Below are 19,128 nucleotides of genomic sequence, written 5' to 3'. Positions count from 1 at the left end.
AGACATGAAAACTTATTATTTTGTGATCACTATTCCCCAAGTGACCCCCAACCCTTATATTTGCTATGCGGTCTGGCCTGTTGGTTAATATTAGGTCTAGCAGTGCCCCCCTCCTTGTTGGGTCCTGAACCAGTTGTAAAAGGTAATTATCTCTCATAGTTGTCAGACACCGATTACCTGTACTGGAATTGCAGGTTTCTGTTCCCTAATCTATTTCAGGGTAGTTGAAGTCCCCCATAATAATGACTTCTCCTTGAGTCGCAGCTTCATCTATTTGCTTTACGAGGATATTCTCCATTGCTTCCATTATTTTTGGAGATTTATAACAAACCCCATCAGTAATTTATCATTTTTTCCCTCTCCCCTTATCTCCACCCACAGGAACTCTTCATTTTCATTAGATTCACCTATATTATCACGCAGGATGGGTTTTAAGGTCGATTTTACATACAGACACATCCCACCCCCTCTCTTATCTGTACGGTCATTTCTGAAAAGGCTATAGCCCTGCAAGTTAACAGCCCAGTCATGGCTCTCATCCAGCCATGTTTCGGATATCCCCACCATGTCATAATTATGTTCCAACAACATTAGTTCTAATTCGTCCATTTTGTTGGCGAGGCTTCTGGCATTGGTATACATGCACTTGATGTTCCTCTCTGTACCTCTATTCTTTCTTAAATTACTAACTGTTCTAACCCCACCCCCCATGCCACCGCCACCCCCAACTTCCTTATTAAACCTGCCTTCCTCAGCACATCCAGTACTGCCTGAACCTTCTAAAGATTTCCTTCCCAATCTGGGCTGAAAAATCACAATGTGCACACGTGGCTCCGCTCCGTACACCTCATACACACCCGGCTCTGCTCCGTACACCTCGTACACACACGGCTCTGCTCCGTACACCTCGTACACACACGGCTCTGCTCCGTACACTTCGTACACACACGGCTCTGCTCCGTACACCTCGTACACACACGGCTCTGCTCCGTACACCTCGTACACACACGGCTCCATACACCTCGTACACACACACACGGCTCTGCTCCGTACACCTCATACACACACGTGGCTCCGCTCCGCCCCTCATCCAGCACCATGACAACCAGCACAGCAGAGTCCTGCATACACTGAGGCCCTGATCATGTGACCCCTGACTCCTCCCCTCCTGTGACCTCATCACAGGTCCTGTGCACAGAACAGCCATATATGTGGTGTGCGGCTCTGCAGGTGGAGGTAGGTGCTGGAGATTCCCCATTACTGGGTGGGGGCAGGGGGCAGTAACCCCCTCAGTGCTGGTGCCATTCCTAGTCTCGCTCCCATATACTTTACTGATGGCCGTTTCTTCTCCTTCTCTGGAGCCAGCGCTTCTGTTATTTCCCGCTGATGTCGCTGTATGTGGGATATTTATGGGTCGGATTTATTAGAAGGTTCTGGGAACATATAAATTATTAATGAGGTTTATTCCTTCTCTGGGGACAGAAAACATCAGCGATTTCCTCATCGTCTCCTTATAAGTCGCCTTCTGCATTGTCAGCAATCAGAGCCGCGCTCGGTTCTCTGCCGTCCCATAGACGATGAATAGAGAGAAGCGCACGCGTCTCCTGGGGAAACCTCTCTGCAGTTCTATGCACCGGAATTGTTTCTGTCAGCCATATTTATAATTGCAGCAGTTGTAATTAATGACTCCTGTAATCCCCATCACCATGGCTACCACCCTGGCCACCTCACAGTGTCATCACTCTTCAGCCATATTTCTAGAGTCCCTGTGACTTGAGCAGTTTATGTAGTGACAATCTCCACCATTATTCATGTAGACGACATTTTCTGGGGGACAGACATAAAGGACACGGCTCTCAGGCTCCATCTTTATGGCATGTATCCTGCTTTGTCCACCTTCGGCTCCTGATATCTGTGACATATAAGGCAGAATCCTGCCCCCAAATGCGACCCATTCACAATGACACAGCACCAAGTGTCACCGACCTCCAGGCGTTGCTCCAAACCATCCCGTATCCAGTGGACAGTCCCAGATTTGGGTCTCTGTCCCGCTGTCCAAGGCGGTGAGCCAAGTTTACTGCACTGACCAGCTCTCATACTGCAGAGCACAGAGTGTCTCCTAAGAAGACACTGTGTGTGTGTAGGTGGAGGAGAAGGCAATGAAGGGGCAGAAGGCAATGATTGGGTTGACGTAGAGAGCAATCATGGGGTGATGGGGCAGAAGGCAATGATTGGAATGACGGAGAGGGCAATGGTGGGGGTGATGGGGCAGAAGGCAATGATTGGGTTGACTGAGAGGGCAATGATAGGGGTGGTGGGGGAGAAAGAAATGATGGGGTGGTGGAAAGAGCAATAATGGGGTTGATGGGGAGGAGGAAATGATGGAGGTGGTGAATGGGCAATGATGGGGTGATGGGGAAAAGACAATGATGATGGCAGTAGAATGGACAATGATGGGGTGGTGGGGAGAAAGCAATGATGGAGGTGGTGGAATGGGCAATAATGGAGTGGTGGTGAAGAGGGCAATCATGGGGGTGGGGGAGAGGGCAATAATGGGATTCTGGGGGAGGAGGACAATGAGGGGTGTGGGGGTTTGGGATGGGAGGAAGGTGGATTTATAATGGATTTAGGAACAGGGGGAGGTGGAGGAAGATGTTATCGATTATTATGTCTAACACAGTTCCTTGGTATAAAGTGAATTCCCTTATGTATAGCCCCAAGCTGTCTGTGTTCGCCCCTGGCTATTTGTCTTCTCTCCTGTTGGCACAGAGCGCCGTGAGCGATGTGTGCCGAGCAGAAGCTTTACACAGCTGAGGCATTTTTTTTTTTTTTAGACCCAGCGGTCACATCACTAGGTCTCTGCCTAAGGCCATGTTCACATGTTCAGTATATTATATCAGTATTTGGATGTCCAAATCATGGGTGAAACAATTAGGGGGAAAAGTATAATAGAAATACTTCACCACTTTTGTGTTTTTCACCCATCCCTGGTTTTGGTTTACAAACACTGATGTTAAAGGAGTTGTCTGGGCTTGGTATAAAATTTGTATGTGAATCTAGGCTGCAGAATACTGTCAGTGTGTAATATACTCCCTGTGAGCATTCTGCGTGGTGTCCTAGGTATCACGCTTAGTTTGGTGAGCAGCTGTCTCCTAAATCTGGAAGGTCTGCTCACTCCCCGACTAGCGTTTTCCTGTCTGGCAGAGGACTAGTCAGTAATATCACAACAGACACCATACTCAGCCTCTGCTAGACCCTCCCCTAGCTCGTACTCCATCCCTCATCCATCCATCCCTCATCCATCCATCCCTCATCCATCCAATCCCTCACCCATCTTTCCCTTCCTTATCCCTCGCTCATCCCCCACTCCCTCACTCATCCCTCACTCCCTCTTTGCCTCCCTCACTCATCCTTTCCTTACTCATCCCTTCCTTCCTCCCTCCCTTACTCATCCATTCCTCCCTCTGTCACTCATCCCTTCCTCTCTCCCTCCCTCACTCCTCCTTTCCTCCCTCCCTCCCTCCTTCAATCCCTCCCTTATTCCTCCCTCAATTCCTCCCTTATTCCTCCCTTATTCCTCCCTCCCTCATCTCTCCCTTCCTCATCCCTTCCTTCCTCATCCATCACTATAGACAAGATAAGTTCTGCAGTAGCTGAGGTGTGTTATGTGGTATATATGTATATACATCACCATAGACTGAGGTTATGCAGCAGCTGAGGTGTTTTATGTGGTATATACAGTGCCTTGCGAAAGTATTTGGCTCCCTGGAACTTTTCAACCTTTTCCCACATATCATGCTCCAAACATAAAGATACCAAATGTAAATTTTTGGTGAAGAATCAACAACAAGTGGAACACAATTGTGAATTGAACGAAATTTCTTGGTTATTTTAAATTTTTGTGGAAATTCAAAAACTGAAAAGTGGGGCGTGCAATATTATTCGGCCCCTTTAACGTAATACTTTGTTGCGCCACCTTTTGCTGCAATTACAGCTACAAGTCGCTTGGGGTATGTCTCTATCAGTTTTGTACATCGATAGACTGAAATTCTTGCCCATTATTCCTTGGCAAACAGATCGAGCTCAATGAAGTTTGGTATGAATAACCCCCTCACCCATATCCATGTATGCATAGCCCCCTCATCCCTATCCTGGTATGCATAGCCTCATCATCCCAATCCTGGTGCGCGTGGCTCCCCTTATCCCCATACTGGTAGGCGTGGCCCCTCATCCCCATCCTGGTAGGCGTGGCCCCTCATCCCCATCCTGGTGGGCGTGGCCCCCTTGTCCCCATCCTGGTAGGCGTGGCCCCCCTCGTCCCCATCCTGTTAGGCGTGTACCCCTTGTCCCCAACATGGTAGACGTGGCCCCCTCGTCCCCATCCTGGTAGGTGTGGCCCCCTCATCCCCATCCTGGTAGGAGTGGCCCCCTCATCCCTATCCTGGTATTCAGCGCACCCATTTCCATCCTGGTATGCAGGGCCCCATCTCAATCCTGGTATGCATGGCCCCATTCTTATCCTGTTATGATTGTCCCTCATCCCCATCCTGGTATGCATGGCCCCATGCCCATCAGAAAAACCTAAAATAAAAACCTTAAACCATTATACTTACCTTCCTGCGCTAGCGGTGATCTACCCAGAAGCGCTGCAGCCCGCGTCCCATGGTCCATCACTCAATGACGGCACATCACTAGCGCACGCCCAAAATAGCGATGTGTCCGAAATAAGGCTTAATGGCAGCGTTAACGGACTGTGTTATGCCGCGGTGTAGCGCAGTTCGTCTGACTGCCTATAACGTAACGTGAACCCAGCCGAAGACGTAGCGTGAAGACAAGAAGAGGACATCATCCTATGAAGATAGGAGGTCCCGGACCGAACCGCGACTCCCATCGGACCGCCCAGAATGCTGTAGATAAGCCCCTAATGCCGGTGGGCTTAGCTCACCTTCGATTTTGGGGGTGACAGGTTCCTTTTAAGTCTAGACCTTAGATCAGAAATAGGACAGACATTTATAGGACATTTCATAACTTTCCCAAATTCTTATGAAAAAAATATTCCCCATAAACTGCATTGATCTACTGTACCCAATTTATTATGTATTTTCGGAGACGGTCCATTTTGTACAGACTCCGGCTCCACAGCCCTGGTTGCAGCTACAGTCAAAAGTACCGTATTTTTCCGACCATAAGACGCACTTTTTTTCCTCCAAATTTGGGAGGAAAGTGTAGGTGCTTTTATGGTAGGGATGTAACATGGGGAGGGGGCAGCAATGAGTGGGATCGCACTGGTATCCCACGCTGGAGGCAGAAAAATGCCCCTGCCCAGCTGCAGGAATCAGGGCTGGGGAAACCACATGGTACCGATGATTAAAGTGCAGTGAATATTCATTAGCCGCTTCCCTGCCCAACTGTCAGCACCAAGCAGGGAGCAGCAAATGAATACTCCTTCACTTAAGCAGGGGACACACATGGATTCCCCAGCTCTGGATTCCTGCAGCAGCTGGGGAGATCTGTGTGTGGAGTGGAGGAGGCGGCAGCAGGGGCCCGAGGAGACAGCTGCATACCTGACAGCACAGCTTCTGCCTGCCTGGTTGAGCTGGATGCCAAGTGCATAAGGACCTGTGTGATGTCATGAAGTGGGCGGGCTGGAGCATCACATGACCGCACGGAGCCCTCCCTCTTGACGTCATCACAGGTCCTTTAGAATCCCCACTAGAATCTGCAGGTTTCCTCTTATGACCTGTGCTGTGGGAAGGCAACAAGAGGGAAAGCTCTGTGTGTGCAGTCGTGGGATGCTCCAGCTTTTCACCTCACCACAGTGTGGCTGGCTGCCACAATTAAAAGATTAGTCTTTACAACACACAATAAAGCACTCTGCCACTCCTGTGGTGAACTATAACTCCCAGCATACCGTCGGAGCTGCAGGACATGCTGGGAGTTATAGTTGTTCCATGGGTTCTTAAAGCAGCACTCCAGTGTTATTTTTCAGTTCTGGAGTGGTGCTTTAAATATAAGCCCTGTGCACCCCTTCTTATACTCACTCTCCAGCGTCTTCATATAGTACTTTACAGACACCACACTGGTCCCTCAGCGCCGTCTTCTACCCGCAGTTTCCAATATAATAACATACTATTATATATAATAACACATATAATACTAGAATAATAGTTGCTACGCTTGAGTGCATGGGTTTTGGTCCAGGCTTTATTGGTTGGATTAAGCTTTTGTACTCAGAACCGTCGGCAAGAATACGAGCGAATGGACTTATCTGAGCCCTTCAATCTGTATAGGGGTACGAGGCAGGGTTGCCCTCTGTCTCCGCTGCTTTTCGCCCTAGTGGTGGAGCCTTTGGCTTCGAGAACACTTAGCCCAGAAATTGAGGGATTTAGGTACGGGACATTAGAGGAGAAAGTGGCTCTCTACGCCGATGACATTCTCCTGTTTTTGGCTGACTCTGACGAATCGCTCAATGGAGTAATGTCACTTTTTGCTGCGTTTGGGGCTATATCGGGTTCGGCCATAATTTGGGAAAAGTCTGCTGTTTTACCATTAGACCCAACTGTGATTAGAGCTCCACAGGTGCCAGTAGTGTCATGTTTTAAATACCTGGGTATCAATGTATCAAACAACATATTAGATTATGAACGCTTAAATCTTTCCCCACTTGTGGCTAGGATTAAACAGAAGATTGGACTAAGTTACACTTGTTAATAGTTGGGAGAGTGAACCTGTTGAAAATGGTGATTATGCCTCAGCTTTTATATGTTCTTCATAAATCCCCAATTTGGCTTCCCAAAAATAGGTTCTTTAAAATTAATGCACTGTTTAGGGAACTTATATGGTTGAAAAAGGGTGCGAGAATTAAGTTAGAGCACTTACAAAGGAGTAAGGGGGAGGGAGGGTTGGCATTGCCTAACCCTTGGCTATATTTTCCATCTTCCCAGTGACAACATCTGGCAAGTGGAATGGAGGACATATCTGTGGAAATAGGGGGAGGTCAAGGGATTCTTCAGTTTTTGGGGGTCAGGGTCCCCTATTGTCTAAGTTAGAGGCGAATAATTTTAAACCGTGGTTGTCTAAATTTCCGACGGTAATGCTTATGGTTGAAGTGTGGGGTAAAATTAAAAGTTTAAGAGGAATTACTGGGTTCACGAGGTATACCCCTTTATGGGATAATCCATACCTGCCGCAATTGAGGACATTGAAGGGGTTTGCGCAATGGCGTCAAGTGGGTATTTGGTGGCTCTCACAGCTGATAGATGGGGGTGTCTTTAAATTATATGAGGGCTTACGAAAGGAGTTCTCACTTCAGCATTCTGTATTTCATCAGTATTTACAAGTAAGACACACTTATATAATGCAGACTCATATACACCCTATTATTATACATCATGATACTGTTATTAATAGGCTCGGTTTACAGGCATCTACAAGGGGACTAATTTCATTTGTGTACGGGGAGCTCCTCTCGAGGGTGCTATTGGGTCACCCGATGACTGCATTAGCGAAATGGGAACAACAAGTGGGGGGGATTTCGGTAGATCAATGGGAGTCAATAATGCAAATGATCCCTAAGTTGTCCCTCAGTGAGCCTAACCGTCTGTCTCAACTATATATCCTTTATAGGGTTTATAGGACTCCTAAGTGACGGCTTGATTTGGGTCTAAGGCCAGATTCAAAATGTCCCAAGTGTACGCTCGATAATGCAGATATCCTACATACGTTCTGGACATGTCCCTGTATACAAATATTCTGGATTATGGTTCTCAATTTAATATATATTGCCACAGAGCAGGATATTCCCAGAGATCCTATTGTCTGTGTGCTTGGATATGTTGAGGAGGCGGGAGGAGATGATTATTCACAAATAGCTGTTGCGAGAATGCTTTTTACTGCTAGAAAATTAATAGCATATCACTGGATCTCAGATAAAGTTCCTACGAGGAAAGAATATGTAAATAAGCTAAACCTCATACTATGCAGAGAGAAGGCCATTTATCTTAAACGGGGTAGACCGGCAGTGTTTGAGAAAATTGGGACAGGATGGTTGAATAGTCCGGGCTTACCGTCTGTAAGTTTATTCTCGTGACACCATGTTTATATCACCCTGAAAGTGATTTAGTTGTACTCTATGACAGGTGCTTTGGGATATGTGCCTTATGTCTGTATCTTTTTTGTGATATATTTTATCAGTGGACCAGGGTTGGGTAGGGAGGGAGCAGTTGGGAACGGGGAAAAGATTGTGGGGTATTTTGGAGAAAATTCTGTTCTGTTCTGCAAACTTTAATAAAAAATATGTGATTAAGAATAATAGAACAACACGGCACTCGTAGTAGAGTATAGAGTAGGTGCTCAAGTAGGGTATCCAGCCCAACAAATCCAAATCCGAAAAAACTTGGCACTCTAGATGAATAATTATCATATGCAAAAGGTTTATTGATGTGCATCCATAAAGGCAAGTTGAACGTTTTCGGTCCACATCCGGACCTTCATCAGAACAAGTATAAGATATATGGTGCAGGGAGAAACGTTAATCCTGTCTCTATAAATTCCAATACTGGTAGGGTAGCCTGGATGCAGCAAGAAGTCCTGTCCACGTAGGCACACGAGTAATCCGACTGGAGTCGCTGGGTAAATGGCGCACATTCAATTGAAAAAAAATCACTGCCATGCCTGAACAGGGCCGGTAACGTCAATGGGTCTAAAGTGCCTGTGGGCCACATGATGCTGCCTCAGGGGCTGCGAGTTTGTGATCCATGATCTAAACGTTATGTCTTAGCAAATGTTTTCCCCTATTATCTCCACTAAATGTATTATTACATGGGATCTTTATTACATCTCATCTTTTCCCCCTTCAGGTCCTTACAATATCGGATCGTCTCAGTTGAGATCTTCCAGAGAATTGTACTAATAGACCCGTTGAATATGTATTACAATAAGGACAAGATGATGGAGAGAATATTACACCTCACCCTAGAGATCCTTTTCCGGATTACTGGAGAGGTGAGAGAGTCTGATGACATTAGATCATTCTTATCTATGGGAATAACAGATGGACAGAGCTGGAGAGGTGAGGACTCTGGGAATGTCTGTAGTGAGAGTTATTAATGTGTCTCTCCATAACCAGGATTACACAGTAGTGAAGAAGACCTCTAGTGAGCGCTGTCAGGCCCCTGTGTCTGAGGGATGGGGAAGACCCCTGAGCCCAATCACAGGGCCTCCACCTCACCCTCCGATACATGAGGACATCAATGACCAGAATATTCTAGAACTCACCTACAAGATGATTGAGCTGCTGACTGGAGAGGTGACACTGCTGGGACATTTTACAGTAATGCTATAAATGGATCAGGGTAATGACAGTATCATTGTATGTGTCAGGTTCCTATAAGGTGTCAGGATGTTACCGTCTATTTCTCCATGGAGGAGTGGGAGTACTTAGAAGGAAACAAAAATCAGTACAAGGACTTCATGATGGAGATGTCCCAGCCCCTGACATCACCAGGTAAAAGACAAGACTAAATGTACACAGTCTATAATTATCTGTATGTAAATAATGAATTCAGTCCCTCTATTTGTTCCCTCCAGTTCTATCCAGTAAGAGGACAACACGAGAGAGATGTCCACGTCCTCTACTTCCACCACAAGACTGTAAAGAAGAAGATCCCACTGATCCTCAGGATCATCAGGTAGATGGAGAGAAGGTGTCATGAAATCTCACGTGTGATGGGTAGAAAGGTGTGAAGGTCTTGTGTTCGGTCTTGTGTTATCAGCCAGCATTATACATGGACTGTCTTTGATTCAGCAGCCCTTTCCAAAGTTTATAATTTCCTTTATAAAAAATTAGACCCGTGACCCTTGAGTGCAGCAAATAATTAACTGATTAGTTTTCCATGAATCCAGTTTCTTGTTGCATGGTGCTGATGGGCAGGTCAAAATTTGGTACAAGTTGAATCCATGTATCCATCCTCTCAGGTGTCAACATTTCAGGCTGCTTGGAGAATTTGTAGAAGCTGTAAGAACCTAGGACATCTAACTTGCTTTATACCTGGTGGAGATGACAGGATAAAGCTGATCATAGACATTAGATGTTGTCTGGATCTTCTCACTATTTTCTGATCATGGAGACTGTTCATTATAATTATGAGCCTACAGGTAGGATTTATACAGGATTTGGAAAGAAATAGAAAGGATGGACAAAGTTTTGGCCTGTCCCTGACCTGATCACGGCCTATCTGCTATGGTTCATGGGAAATACAGGGGCTGACAATTTCCATATGCTAAATTGCCAACAAATCTTTAAATTGCCTAAGTGGCATGCCATGGTATTTTGCACTATTATTTTGAGGGGCATCCACTACTACAGAACACCAAAGTCTTCTAACTATTGTTGAGTGCCAACCAGAAAGTATGATGAATTTAAACATAAGACCTGCAGCCAAGTAATAAATACTGCTGTTACTTCAGTTTCGGCATGTTCATTTATGATCTTTTTTGTTCTTCAAACAACTTCATCTGTCTGTGACTTATTTGTTTCAGGGTAAAGACCTGCCCCATATTAATTTTACAGAGACATATGTGAGGGGTGATGAGCGGTGTAAAGAGGAGATTCCTACAGATAACTGCATAGGTGAGTGGTAGCCACTAAATGCCGAGAAGTCACAGGTTCTCCTCAATCACAGGCCCGTATAATTGGGTGTTGAATTTTTTTAGGGTTTGTTTGTGAAAAGTATTGTGATGTGGAATTTAAAGTGAATCTGTCACCACATTTGACCTACCTTAACTATTAATATGAGCATACAGGCTATACAGTAGAATGCTAAAGAAAGTGATACTTGTATGCCTCCTATATGATGGCTTGTTGTTGAGAAATCAACTTTTATCACTTTATATAGATGAGTGTAGAAAAGCCGCGGAGACACCATCACGTGTTTCTCAACGCAAGCAATGAATATCCAGGTCTTTCACCAGGAAGGAACAACCATGGGAAGGGCAGCATCCAAGAAAGGAAAACCACCTATGCCAAAACATGGTATCCATCCACAGACAGCTGTTTCGGGGTATTTGCCCTTCATCAGTGTGGAGTAGGAAACTGGCTATTAGGAGCAGTGCCTAGTGAAAAGACTATAAACATAAGGATGAATGACCTCGGGGAGATCAAAACATCCAACACCGCGGAGACGCCATCACGTGTTTCTCAACGCAGTGATCCAGAACCCTGCCCCCATCCCTAAAGGGAAATATGCAAATGCATGTAGAAAAGCTGCGGAGACAACATCACGTGTTTCTCAACGCAAGCAATGAATAGCCAGGTCTTTCACCGGGAAGGAACAACCACGGGAAGGGCAGCATTCAAGATGGATACCATGTTTTGGCATAGGTGGTTTTCCTTTATTGGATGCTGCCCTTCCCGTGGTTGTTCCTTCCCAGTGAAAGACCTGGCTATTCATTGCTTGCGTTGAGAAACGCGTGATGGTGTCTCCGCGGCTTTTCTACTTGCATTTGCATATTTCCCTTTAGGGATGGGGGCACTGTTCTGGATCACTGCGTTGAGAAACATGTGATGGTGTCTCCGCGGTGTTGGATGTTTTGATCTCCCCGAGGTCATTCATCCTTATGTTTATATAGATGAGCTCTTCCAGACTCTGGGGAGGATGTTGCCTGGAAGAAAACTCTGCACCACAAGCTGTGCACCATATCTGAGATCCGCCACATTGATGCAGGCACTACCATCCCCATTTAAAGGGACGTTACCTATCGACACACATTTTTTATCTAGTTGTCTACTGAGTTAGCACTCTTGTCGTTCTGAACATTTTGAAGTAAAGTGAACGATAACTGATGAAGGTCTAATTTTCACAGAAACGTTTTCTGTTTACTACTCCGTGAACAGCATTAAATCCTGTTATCGATCATATCAAGTTGAATGCCGAGTTTTTGATACATATTTATGGTGTGGGAACCTACTCTGGCACCTTCTATAGTTGTGCACACGTCACTTTATTATATTATTGTAATGCAGGGAGACCCAGCCACGACTCATCTTTAATGCTGAGAGAAGAAGGTTGCTGGACAAAATCTTGCGAGGCATGACCCTATCTATCCTCCCTTCCATCCAGTGCAGTCGTCCAGTCCCCATGGCAGAAAAGCGCCCTTAAATTATGATGTTTCCCCCACCATGCTTTACCGTTGGGACAGTGTTTTTTGGGTTGTACTTGTCCTTCTTCTTCCTCCTCCACACACGGCAAGTGAAAGAGGCAGCATGGAAACTGATGGGGAGACTGATCAATAGTGGAAGAAGAGCATCGGCTCTTAGCAAATTCATAATATCTAACAAGAAAAAGGCCACGGACTTGGCAGCTATGTATATTGGGAGTGCGTCATTCACCTGCATCAGACTGTAAAGGGAGTTAGTGGACAATATTCCGCACTGCCGACATAATGGAGACAAATATCCCAGTATGGTACAGTAAGGTGGTGGTTTATTTCAACGCATTTTGAAGTATATAACTTCTTCAGGAAACACCACGTGTCTCCGCAAGATAAATTTCACCTGTAGAATGTATTGAACAAGGTGAATCCGCATGGTTCAGTGAACACATGCGGATTCACCTGCGTTCAATAGATGGCAGCAATTTAGACGCAGTGAACATGCTTCTAGTTTCGGATTGTGTTTTTCAACAGTTTGCATAAATAACATTTCTAAGTGCCACAGGAATAAGAACCCTTACGTGACCACCAGGTAGCTCTGTTTTCCCTTATTTGCTCTTCCATAAATACACTATGGAGATACCTCACATGGCAACATGCTTTTATATCAGTATCAATCATTTTTTAAAGTGAGCCAAGCTACATGACTTGGAATAAAAGCCCAACCATAATCTCTATTTGCAGAAATGTGTTTTGGGTGTTGCCACTCCTCAGTGCAAAGCAGGAGATATGATTTGGATGTATGAGAAGCCTCTGACTGGATAGAGATTCTGATTTGGCCTTTATCCTTAGTCATGTGGCAAGGCTCGGTAAAGGATCGATAATGACTTTTAGAATAGCTACTTCCAATAGGTGGTACTAGAGGTCCTCTTCCTCTCTGTTGGAACAATTTGCATATTTAATTTCCCAGAGGAGCATTGCATGGCTTATAAGTCTCTTTACTCTGGGCATGTCAGGCATCTCACTTTCCACAAGAAGAGATGTTACCCCTTAGACTACAGTCCATTTTTTTCATAGAGCTAAATCAGACCTCTTATTTGCACTAAGGAGGGGCAACCTTTTGAAACATGTCTGCAAATAGAGATTCTGATTTGGCTTTCTTCAGTAGCAAGGCTTGTCAAAGAGTCAATTGACCTTTAGGACTGCTACTTCCAATAGGTTGCACTAGAGTTCAAGACCTCTTCCTCTCTGAAGTTGCAATGTGTGCAGTACAAAATGTAGACATTTTTATGCTATAAAATATCTAGTAATATATTTTTGAGTTATTATATTTTCAAAGAAGTGTTTTTGAAAAAATGTAATTCTTTTTTTTTTCCAGATTTTAAAGCAAATGATCATGATATCACTTCAGATATTAATGAAGGCCATGCTGTTATAACAGATATACCCTCAGTTCTTCACACTAAAGATTTATCATTTGATCATTTTGAACAGGTTCTAAATACTGAATCATCACAGACTGATAAGCAAAATAAATATGACAAAAGGGATGGTAGACATCAAAGAACACACTTGAAAAAGAAGACATTTTCATGTTCAGTATGCGGGAAATATTTTCCAGACAAATCAGCTCTTGCTAGACATCAGACAGTTCACACAGGGGAGAAGCCATTTTCATGTTCAGAATGTGGGAAAAGTTTTACACAGAAATCATATCTTGTTGCACATCATAGAATTCATACTGGGGAGAAGCCATTTTCATGTTCAGAATGTGATAAAAGTTTTACAAAGAAATCATATCTTGTTGAACATCAAAGAATTCACACAGGGGAGAAGCCGTTTTCATGTTCAGAATGTGGGAATTGTTTTTCTACCAAATCTGATCTTGTTAAACATCAGAGAATTCACACAGGGGAGAAGCCATTTTCATGTTCAGAATGTGGGAAATATTTTGCAGACAAATCAACACTTCTTAGACATCTGAGAACTCACACAGGGGAGAAGCCATTTTCATGTTCAGAATGTGGGAAGTGTTTTGCATCAAAATCAACTCTTATTAGTCATCAAAGAATTCACAGGGGTAAAAGCCATCCTCTTGAAATGTTTTACAGATAAATAATCCCTTCCCTACATCCAGTGTATGTGTATAGTGCACGTCAGGAGCAGATGTATGGAGTGGGCATAGAGGCTGAGCCCGCCCTACTCCCAGCAGTGAATGCCTCTACCTGCTGCTATCTTAAATACTGCTGTGAAACTCTGAGAGCGGCATTTAAAGTGCACAAACCGGTAGTGCCGTTCCACATGCCCTTCCCCCCTCCCTTGTCCTGGAACCAATGGATTACTACATGGACTTGAATGAACATTAATATTTAAAAATGAACAATATTTTATTAGGAATCGAGTAAAAAGAATTCATTTTAAAATTTAAACAAAGATTTTCAAATAGAGGTAGCAAGGTGTAAACTATCAATAGCTGGGGGCTTGACAGCGCTATGTGGACTATGAATAAATATTCCTTATAACGAACGTGTTGAAGGTCAATCGATACTCAAGATTATCTTTAAGTAAAAGTGCAGCGTGCTTATAATGATATATAACTTAAGTCAGTGTTTCTAAAGCAGAAGGTTTGTAAAGGCAAATGTACCTAATACTGCTGGTAAATATTTCATTAAAGGTCAAGTGACCTAAATGTTATTGAGAATTGAGGGCCCTTCTTAAATGGGAGTTTTATGGTGAAGGTTGATGCTGCCCAAAAAGTTGATTGTCAATAGACTAAGAAACTGACAGATGCCATGGAAGGAACCTATGACTGTTATTGAAAAGAAATGGGTTATATTGGTCACTGATACATTTTTTTTGAAATATCAGGTTTTGTACATTTTGACTTGTTTGGTTAATTACTCTCACTTTAACCCCTTCATGCCGCGGCCCTTTTTCGTTTTTGTGTTTTCGTTTTTCGCTCATGGCCATGTGAGGGCTTGTTTTTTGCGGGACGAGTTGTACTTTTGAAAGTCATCATTGGTTTTACCATGTCTTGTACTAGAATATGGGAAAAAAATCCAAGTGTGGTGAAATTGCAAAAAAAGTGCAATCCCACACTTGTCTTTTGTTTGGCTTTTTTGCTAGGTTCACTAAATGCTAAAACGGACTTGATATTATGATTCTCCAGGTCATTACGAGTTCATAGACACCTAACATGTCTAGGTTATTTTTTAGCTAAGTGATGAAAAAAAATTCTAAACTTTGCTAAAAAAAACCAATGCGCCATTTTCTGATACCCATAGCGTCTCCATTTTTCGTGATCTGGGGTCGTGTGATGGCTTATTTTTTGCGTGCCGAACTGAAATTTTTAATGATACCACATTTGTGCAGATACGTTCTTTTGATCGCCCGTTATTGCATTTTAATGCAATGTCGCGGCGACCAAAAAAACGTAATTCTGCCGTTTCAAATTTTTTTTCTCGCTACGCTGTTTAGCGATCAGGTTAATGCTTTTTTTATTGATAGATCGGGCGATTCTGAACCCGGCGATACCAAATATGTGTAGATTTGATTTTTTTTTTTTATTGTTTTATTTTGGATGGGGCGAAAGGGGGGTGATTTAAACTTTCATATTTTTTTTATTTTTTTCATATTTTTAAAAACATTTTTTTTTACTTTTGCCATGCTCCATGGGAGGCTAGAAGCTGTCACCACTCGATCGGCTCTGCTACATAGCAGCGATCTGATGTTCGCTGCTATGTAGCAGAAATGCAGGTGTGCTGTGAGCGCCGACCACAGGGGGGCGCTCACAGCAGGCCGGCATTAGTAACCATAGAGGTCTCAAGGACCTCTATGGTTACTGTCCTGACACATCGCCGACCCCCGATCATGTGACAGGGGTCGGCGATTACGTCATTTCCGGCCGCCCGGCCGGAAGCGCCGGTTGAATGCCGCTGTCTGCGTTTGACAGCGGCATTTAGCAGGTTAATAGCGGCGGGTGAAGAGCGATTTCACCCGCCGCTATTGCGTGCACATGTCAGCTGTACAAAACAGCTGACATGTCGCGACTTTGATGTGGGCTCACCGCCGGAGCCCACATCAAAGGGGGAGACACGACATGCGCAGTAATAGTACGGCGCATGTCGTGAAAGGGTTAATAGATGAAAATAAACAAATGAGATGGGAAAATTTATGTTTTTCATTCAGATGCATATGTAGATATTCTCCTATGAAAGGCAAAAATATTTCTTAAATATTCAGGTTTTGGGTTAACCTTTTGGATTGAATGACAGCACTGTCATTGTCCAATAATAAAATTAAGCACCAAAAATACAAATTGCCTAATAATTGTACACAGTGTAATTGTGACCACCCTCATATAGTTGAGGTTATGGTTGTGTTCAAAATGAACCAATCACATCTAATCTCATTTTAAATAGACGTCAGTACACAGCTGCCATTAGTGACAGTGATTTCGATTAACCCCATATAAAGTTTTTCTGTTCCAGTAGTATTTTCCTGACGTATTTTCGTTTACAGCAGAAGCCATGGTCCATAAACAGCTTATGACCCAGCAATGGGATCTCATTGTTAAAAGTTATCTTGTAGATTGTGAGCCCTCGCAGGCAGGGTCCTCTCTCCTCCTGTACCAGTTGTGACTTGTATTGTTCAAGATTATTGTACCTGTTTTTTATTATGTATACCCCTCCTCACATGTAAAGCGCCATGGAATAAATGGTGCTATAATAATAATAAATAATAATAATTAGTCAGGAGAAGAGTACAAAAAAATCCAAGGTGCACAGATGAGAGGAGTGAAATCCTGCAGGATGGAGTTGTGCAAAAATGAGGAGTGAGGTCCTGCCGTGTTGAGTGAGGGGCAGTGCAGATGAGCTTAGCTGTGTCACATTACAATTGTTTCCAACAGCTTTCCTCTATAAGGCTAAGTTCACACGTTGCAGAATTGCCGCGGAAATTTCCGCGGCAATTCTGCGCCTCCTGCCGCGGGTATATCGCATGCAGAATTTGCATGCATATACCCGCAGAAAACTAGCGTTTTGCAAGCATAATTAGCTTGCAGAATGCTAGAGTTTTCCAAGCGATCTGTAGCATCGCTTGGAAAACTGACTGACAGGTTGGTCACACTTGTCAAACATAGTGTTTGACAAGTGTGACCAACTTTTTACAATAGATGCAGCTTATGCAGCATCTATAGTAAAAGATCGAATGTTTAAAAATAATTAAAAAAATAAAAAACATGGTTATACTCACCTGCAGACCTCAGCGGCGTCCGTTCCTATAGCTGGAGTGCAGTGAAGGGCCTGCGATGACGTCACTGTCTTGTGATTGGTCGCGTGAGTCACATGAGCGGTCACGCGACCAATCACAAGACAGTGACGTCATCACAGGTCCTGAACCACATCATCTATAGGAACGGAAGAGAGATCATGCACCGGAGAAGCGGGAACACTTCGGGGGCCATCAGAGGGTGAGTATAGGACTATTTTTTATTTTAATTCTTTATTTTTTACCAATTATATGGTGCCCAGTCCATGGAGGAGAGTCTCCTCTCCTCCACCCTGGGTACCAACCGCACATGATCTGCTTGCTTCCCGCATGGTGTGCACAGCCCCGTGCGGGAAGTAAGCAGATCAATACACTCCTATGGGTGCAGAATCGCCACGATTCCGCAATTTTAATGAACATGCTGCGTTTTTTTCTGGAATGCGATTCCACTCAGGAAAAAAATGCAGCATGTGCACAAAAAATGCGGAATGCATTCTATTACATAGGATGCTTAATGTAAGCGTTTTTTTCGCGGTTTTATAGCGTTTTTATAGCGAAAAAACGCGAAAAAAACGCGAAAAATATGCTACGTGTGCACACAGCCTTAGCGTGGTAACCTCTGCTGTACTTCCCCTTCCCCACATTGCCTGTCCAGAGATGAGTTACACTTGCATCTGTTGTGCTCAGGGGAACTTGAAATCTCTTTGCAGTGAGAGTACATATAGTTACATGGGTTGAAAAAAGGCCTAGGTCCATCAAGTTCAATCTTTCTCCACCACTTGTACATTTTGTCACTAATTTAACTATAGCCCACAATGTTATGTGTAGCGAGGAAATCATCCAGCCTTTTTTTAAAAGCTGTTTTAGTGTCTGCCATTACTACCTCTTGTGGTCGGCATTCCACAGTCTGACTGCTGTAGCAGTAAAGAACCATTAACTATTTAGCTGCTGGAATTGCCTTTCTTCCACCCGCAATGAGTGCCCCCTAGTCCTCAGTATGATCTTTGGAAGGAATAAGTCATGTGCCAGGGTTTTGTACTGGCCAAACATATTTATACATGTAAATGAGATCTCCTCTGAGGCGTGTTTTTTTTAAGCTAAACAAGCATAACTTTTCCAACCTTTCATCATATGAGAGGCCTTCCATCCCTTGTAATAACCTAGTTGCCCGTCTTTGAACTGACTCTAACTTCTGAATATCCTTTTTAAAATGTGGAGCCCAAAACTGGATCCCATATTCTAGATGTGGCCTCAACAGTGATTTAAAAAGTGGTAACAATAGAGTGGGATTGTTGAGGGAGGATCTAAATTGATCCTTCACGGTTAACCCAGTGATTTCCAAATTAATCTACAGGGCGTTGCCGGCAACTGAAAATGACCAGACAGAGACGTGTGCCTCTGTATGGGGGATCGAGCAGATCTCTGGCCCCCGTTTTTATTGTGTATGAGTTTTCATAGTCATAGAAATTATACTTCAACCAATCAGCATAAGAACACGCTCACAGTTCTTAACCTATAAGAATACAGGAAAAACTTAACCCATGAGAATACAGGAAAAATGGAAACTACAGATATGGTCATGTCTTTTTGGCATAGTATGTGTTTTTCTAACAGATGCCTCAGTCTTGTATAGTGATACACCCCCGAATCTATTATCTGGCTCGAGTCAGAAGACTCAAGGTCTTTATACCAATTATGAACCATAGCCTA

General features: G+C 43.9%; 2 protein-coding genes across 2 annotated transcripts in view; both read left to right on the top strand.

Moving 5' to 3' along the window:
• LOC143767323 (uncharacterized) overlaps window positions 1–15,061 on the top strand; it is an 85,311-nt gene extending 70,250 nt beyond the window's left edge. Inside the window, 2 exon segments of the mRNA XM_077255564.1 lie at window positions 5,766–5,784; window positions 13,707–15,061. Coding sequence (XP_077111679.1) covers window positions 5,766–5,784; window positions 13,707–14,265 — 578 coding nt within the window. The 3' untranslated portion in view covers window positions 14,266–15,061.
• LOC143767317 (gastrula zinc finger protein XlCGF66.1-like) lies at window positions 1,200–13,786 on the top strand. Its single transcript, XM_077255557.1, has 7 exons — window positions 1,200–1,236; window positions 8,859–9,003; window positions 9,128–9,307; window positions 9,382–9,505; window positions 9,589–9,689; window positions 10,540–10,630; window positions 13,645–13,786. The coding sequence occupies exons 2-7, from the start codon at window positions 8,926–8,928 to the stop codon at window positions 13,656–13,658; spliced, it is 588 nt and encodes a 195-aa protein (XP_077111672.1). The 5' UTR covers window positions 1,200–1,236; window positions 8,859–8,925; the 3' UTR covers window positions 13,659–13,786.
• Window positions 15,062–19,128: the final 4,067 nt, after the last annotated feature.

This window comes from Ranitomeya variabilis, chromosome 4, assembly GCF_051348905.1.
Source record: "Ranitomeya variabilis isolate aRanVar5 chromosome 4, aRanVar5.hap1, whole genome shotgun sequence".
NCBI classification, from domain to species: domain Eukaryota; kingdom Metazoa; phylum Chordata; class Amphibia; order Anura; family Dendrobatidae; genus Ranitomeya; species Ranitomeya variabilis.
Note: the sequence above shows the minus strand (reverse complement) of the source record. Positions and strands in the feature narration are given on the sequence as shown.

Bases quoted from the DNA above. Each gene is read 5' to 3' on its own strand.
- LOC143767317 (XM_077255557.1), top strand. From the start codon at position 8,926: ATGTATTACAATAAGGACAAGATGATGGAGAGAATATTACACCTCACC. The intron at 9,308-9,381 runs GTGACACTGCTG...TGTATGTGTCAG, and splicing joins TTGAGCTGCTGACTGGAGAG to GTTCCTATAAGGTGTCAGGA. The intron at 9,506-9,588 runs GTAAAAGACAAG...TGTTCCCTCCAG, and splicing joins CCAGCCCCTGACATCACCAG to TTCTATCCAGTAAGAGGACA.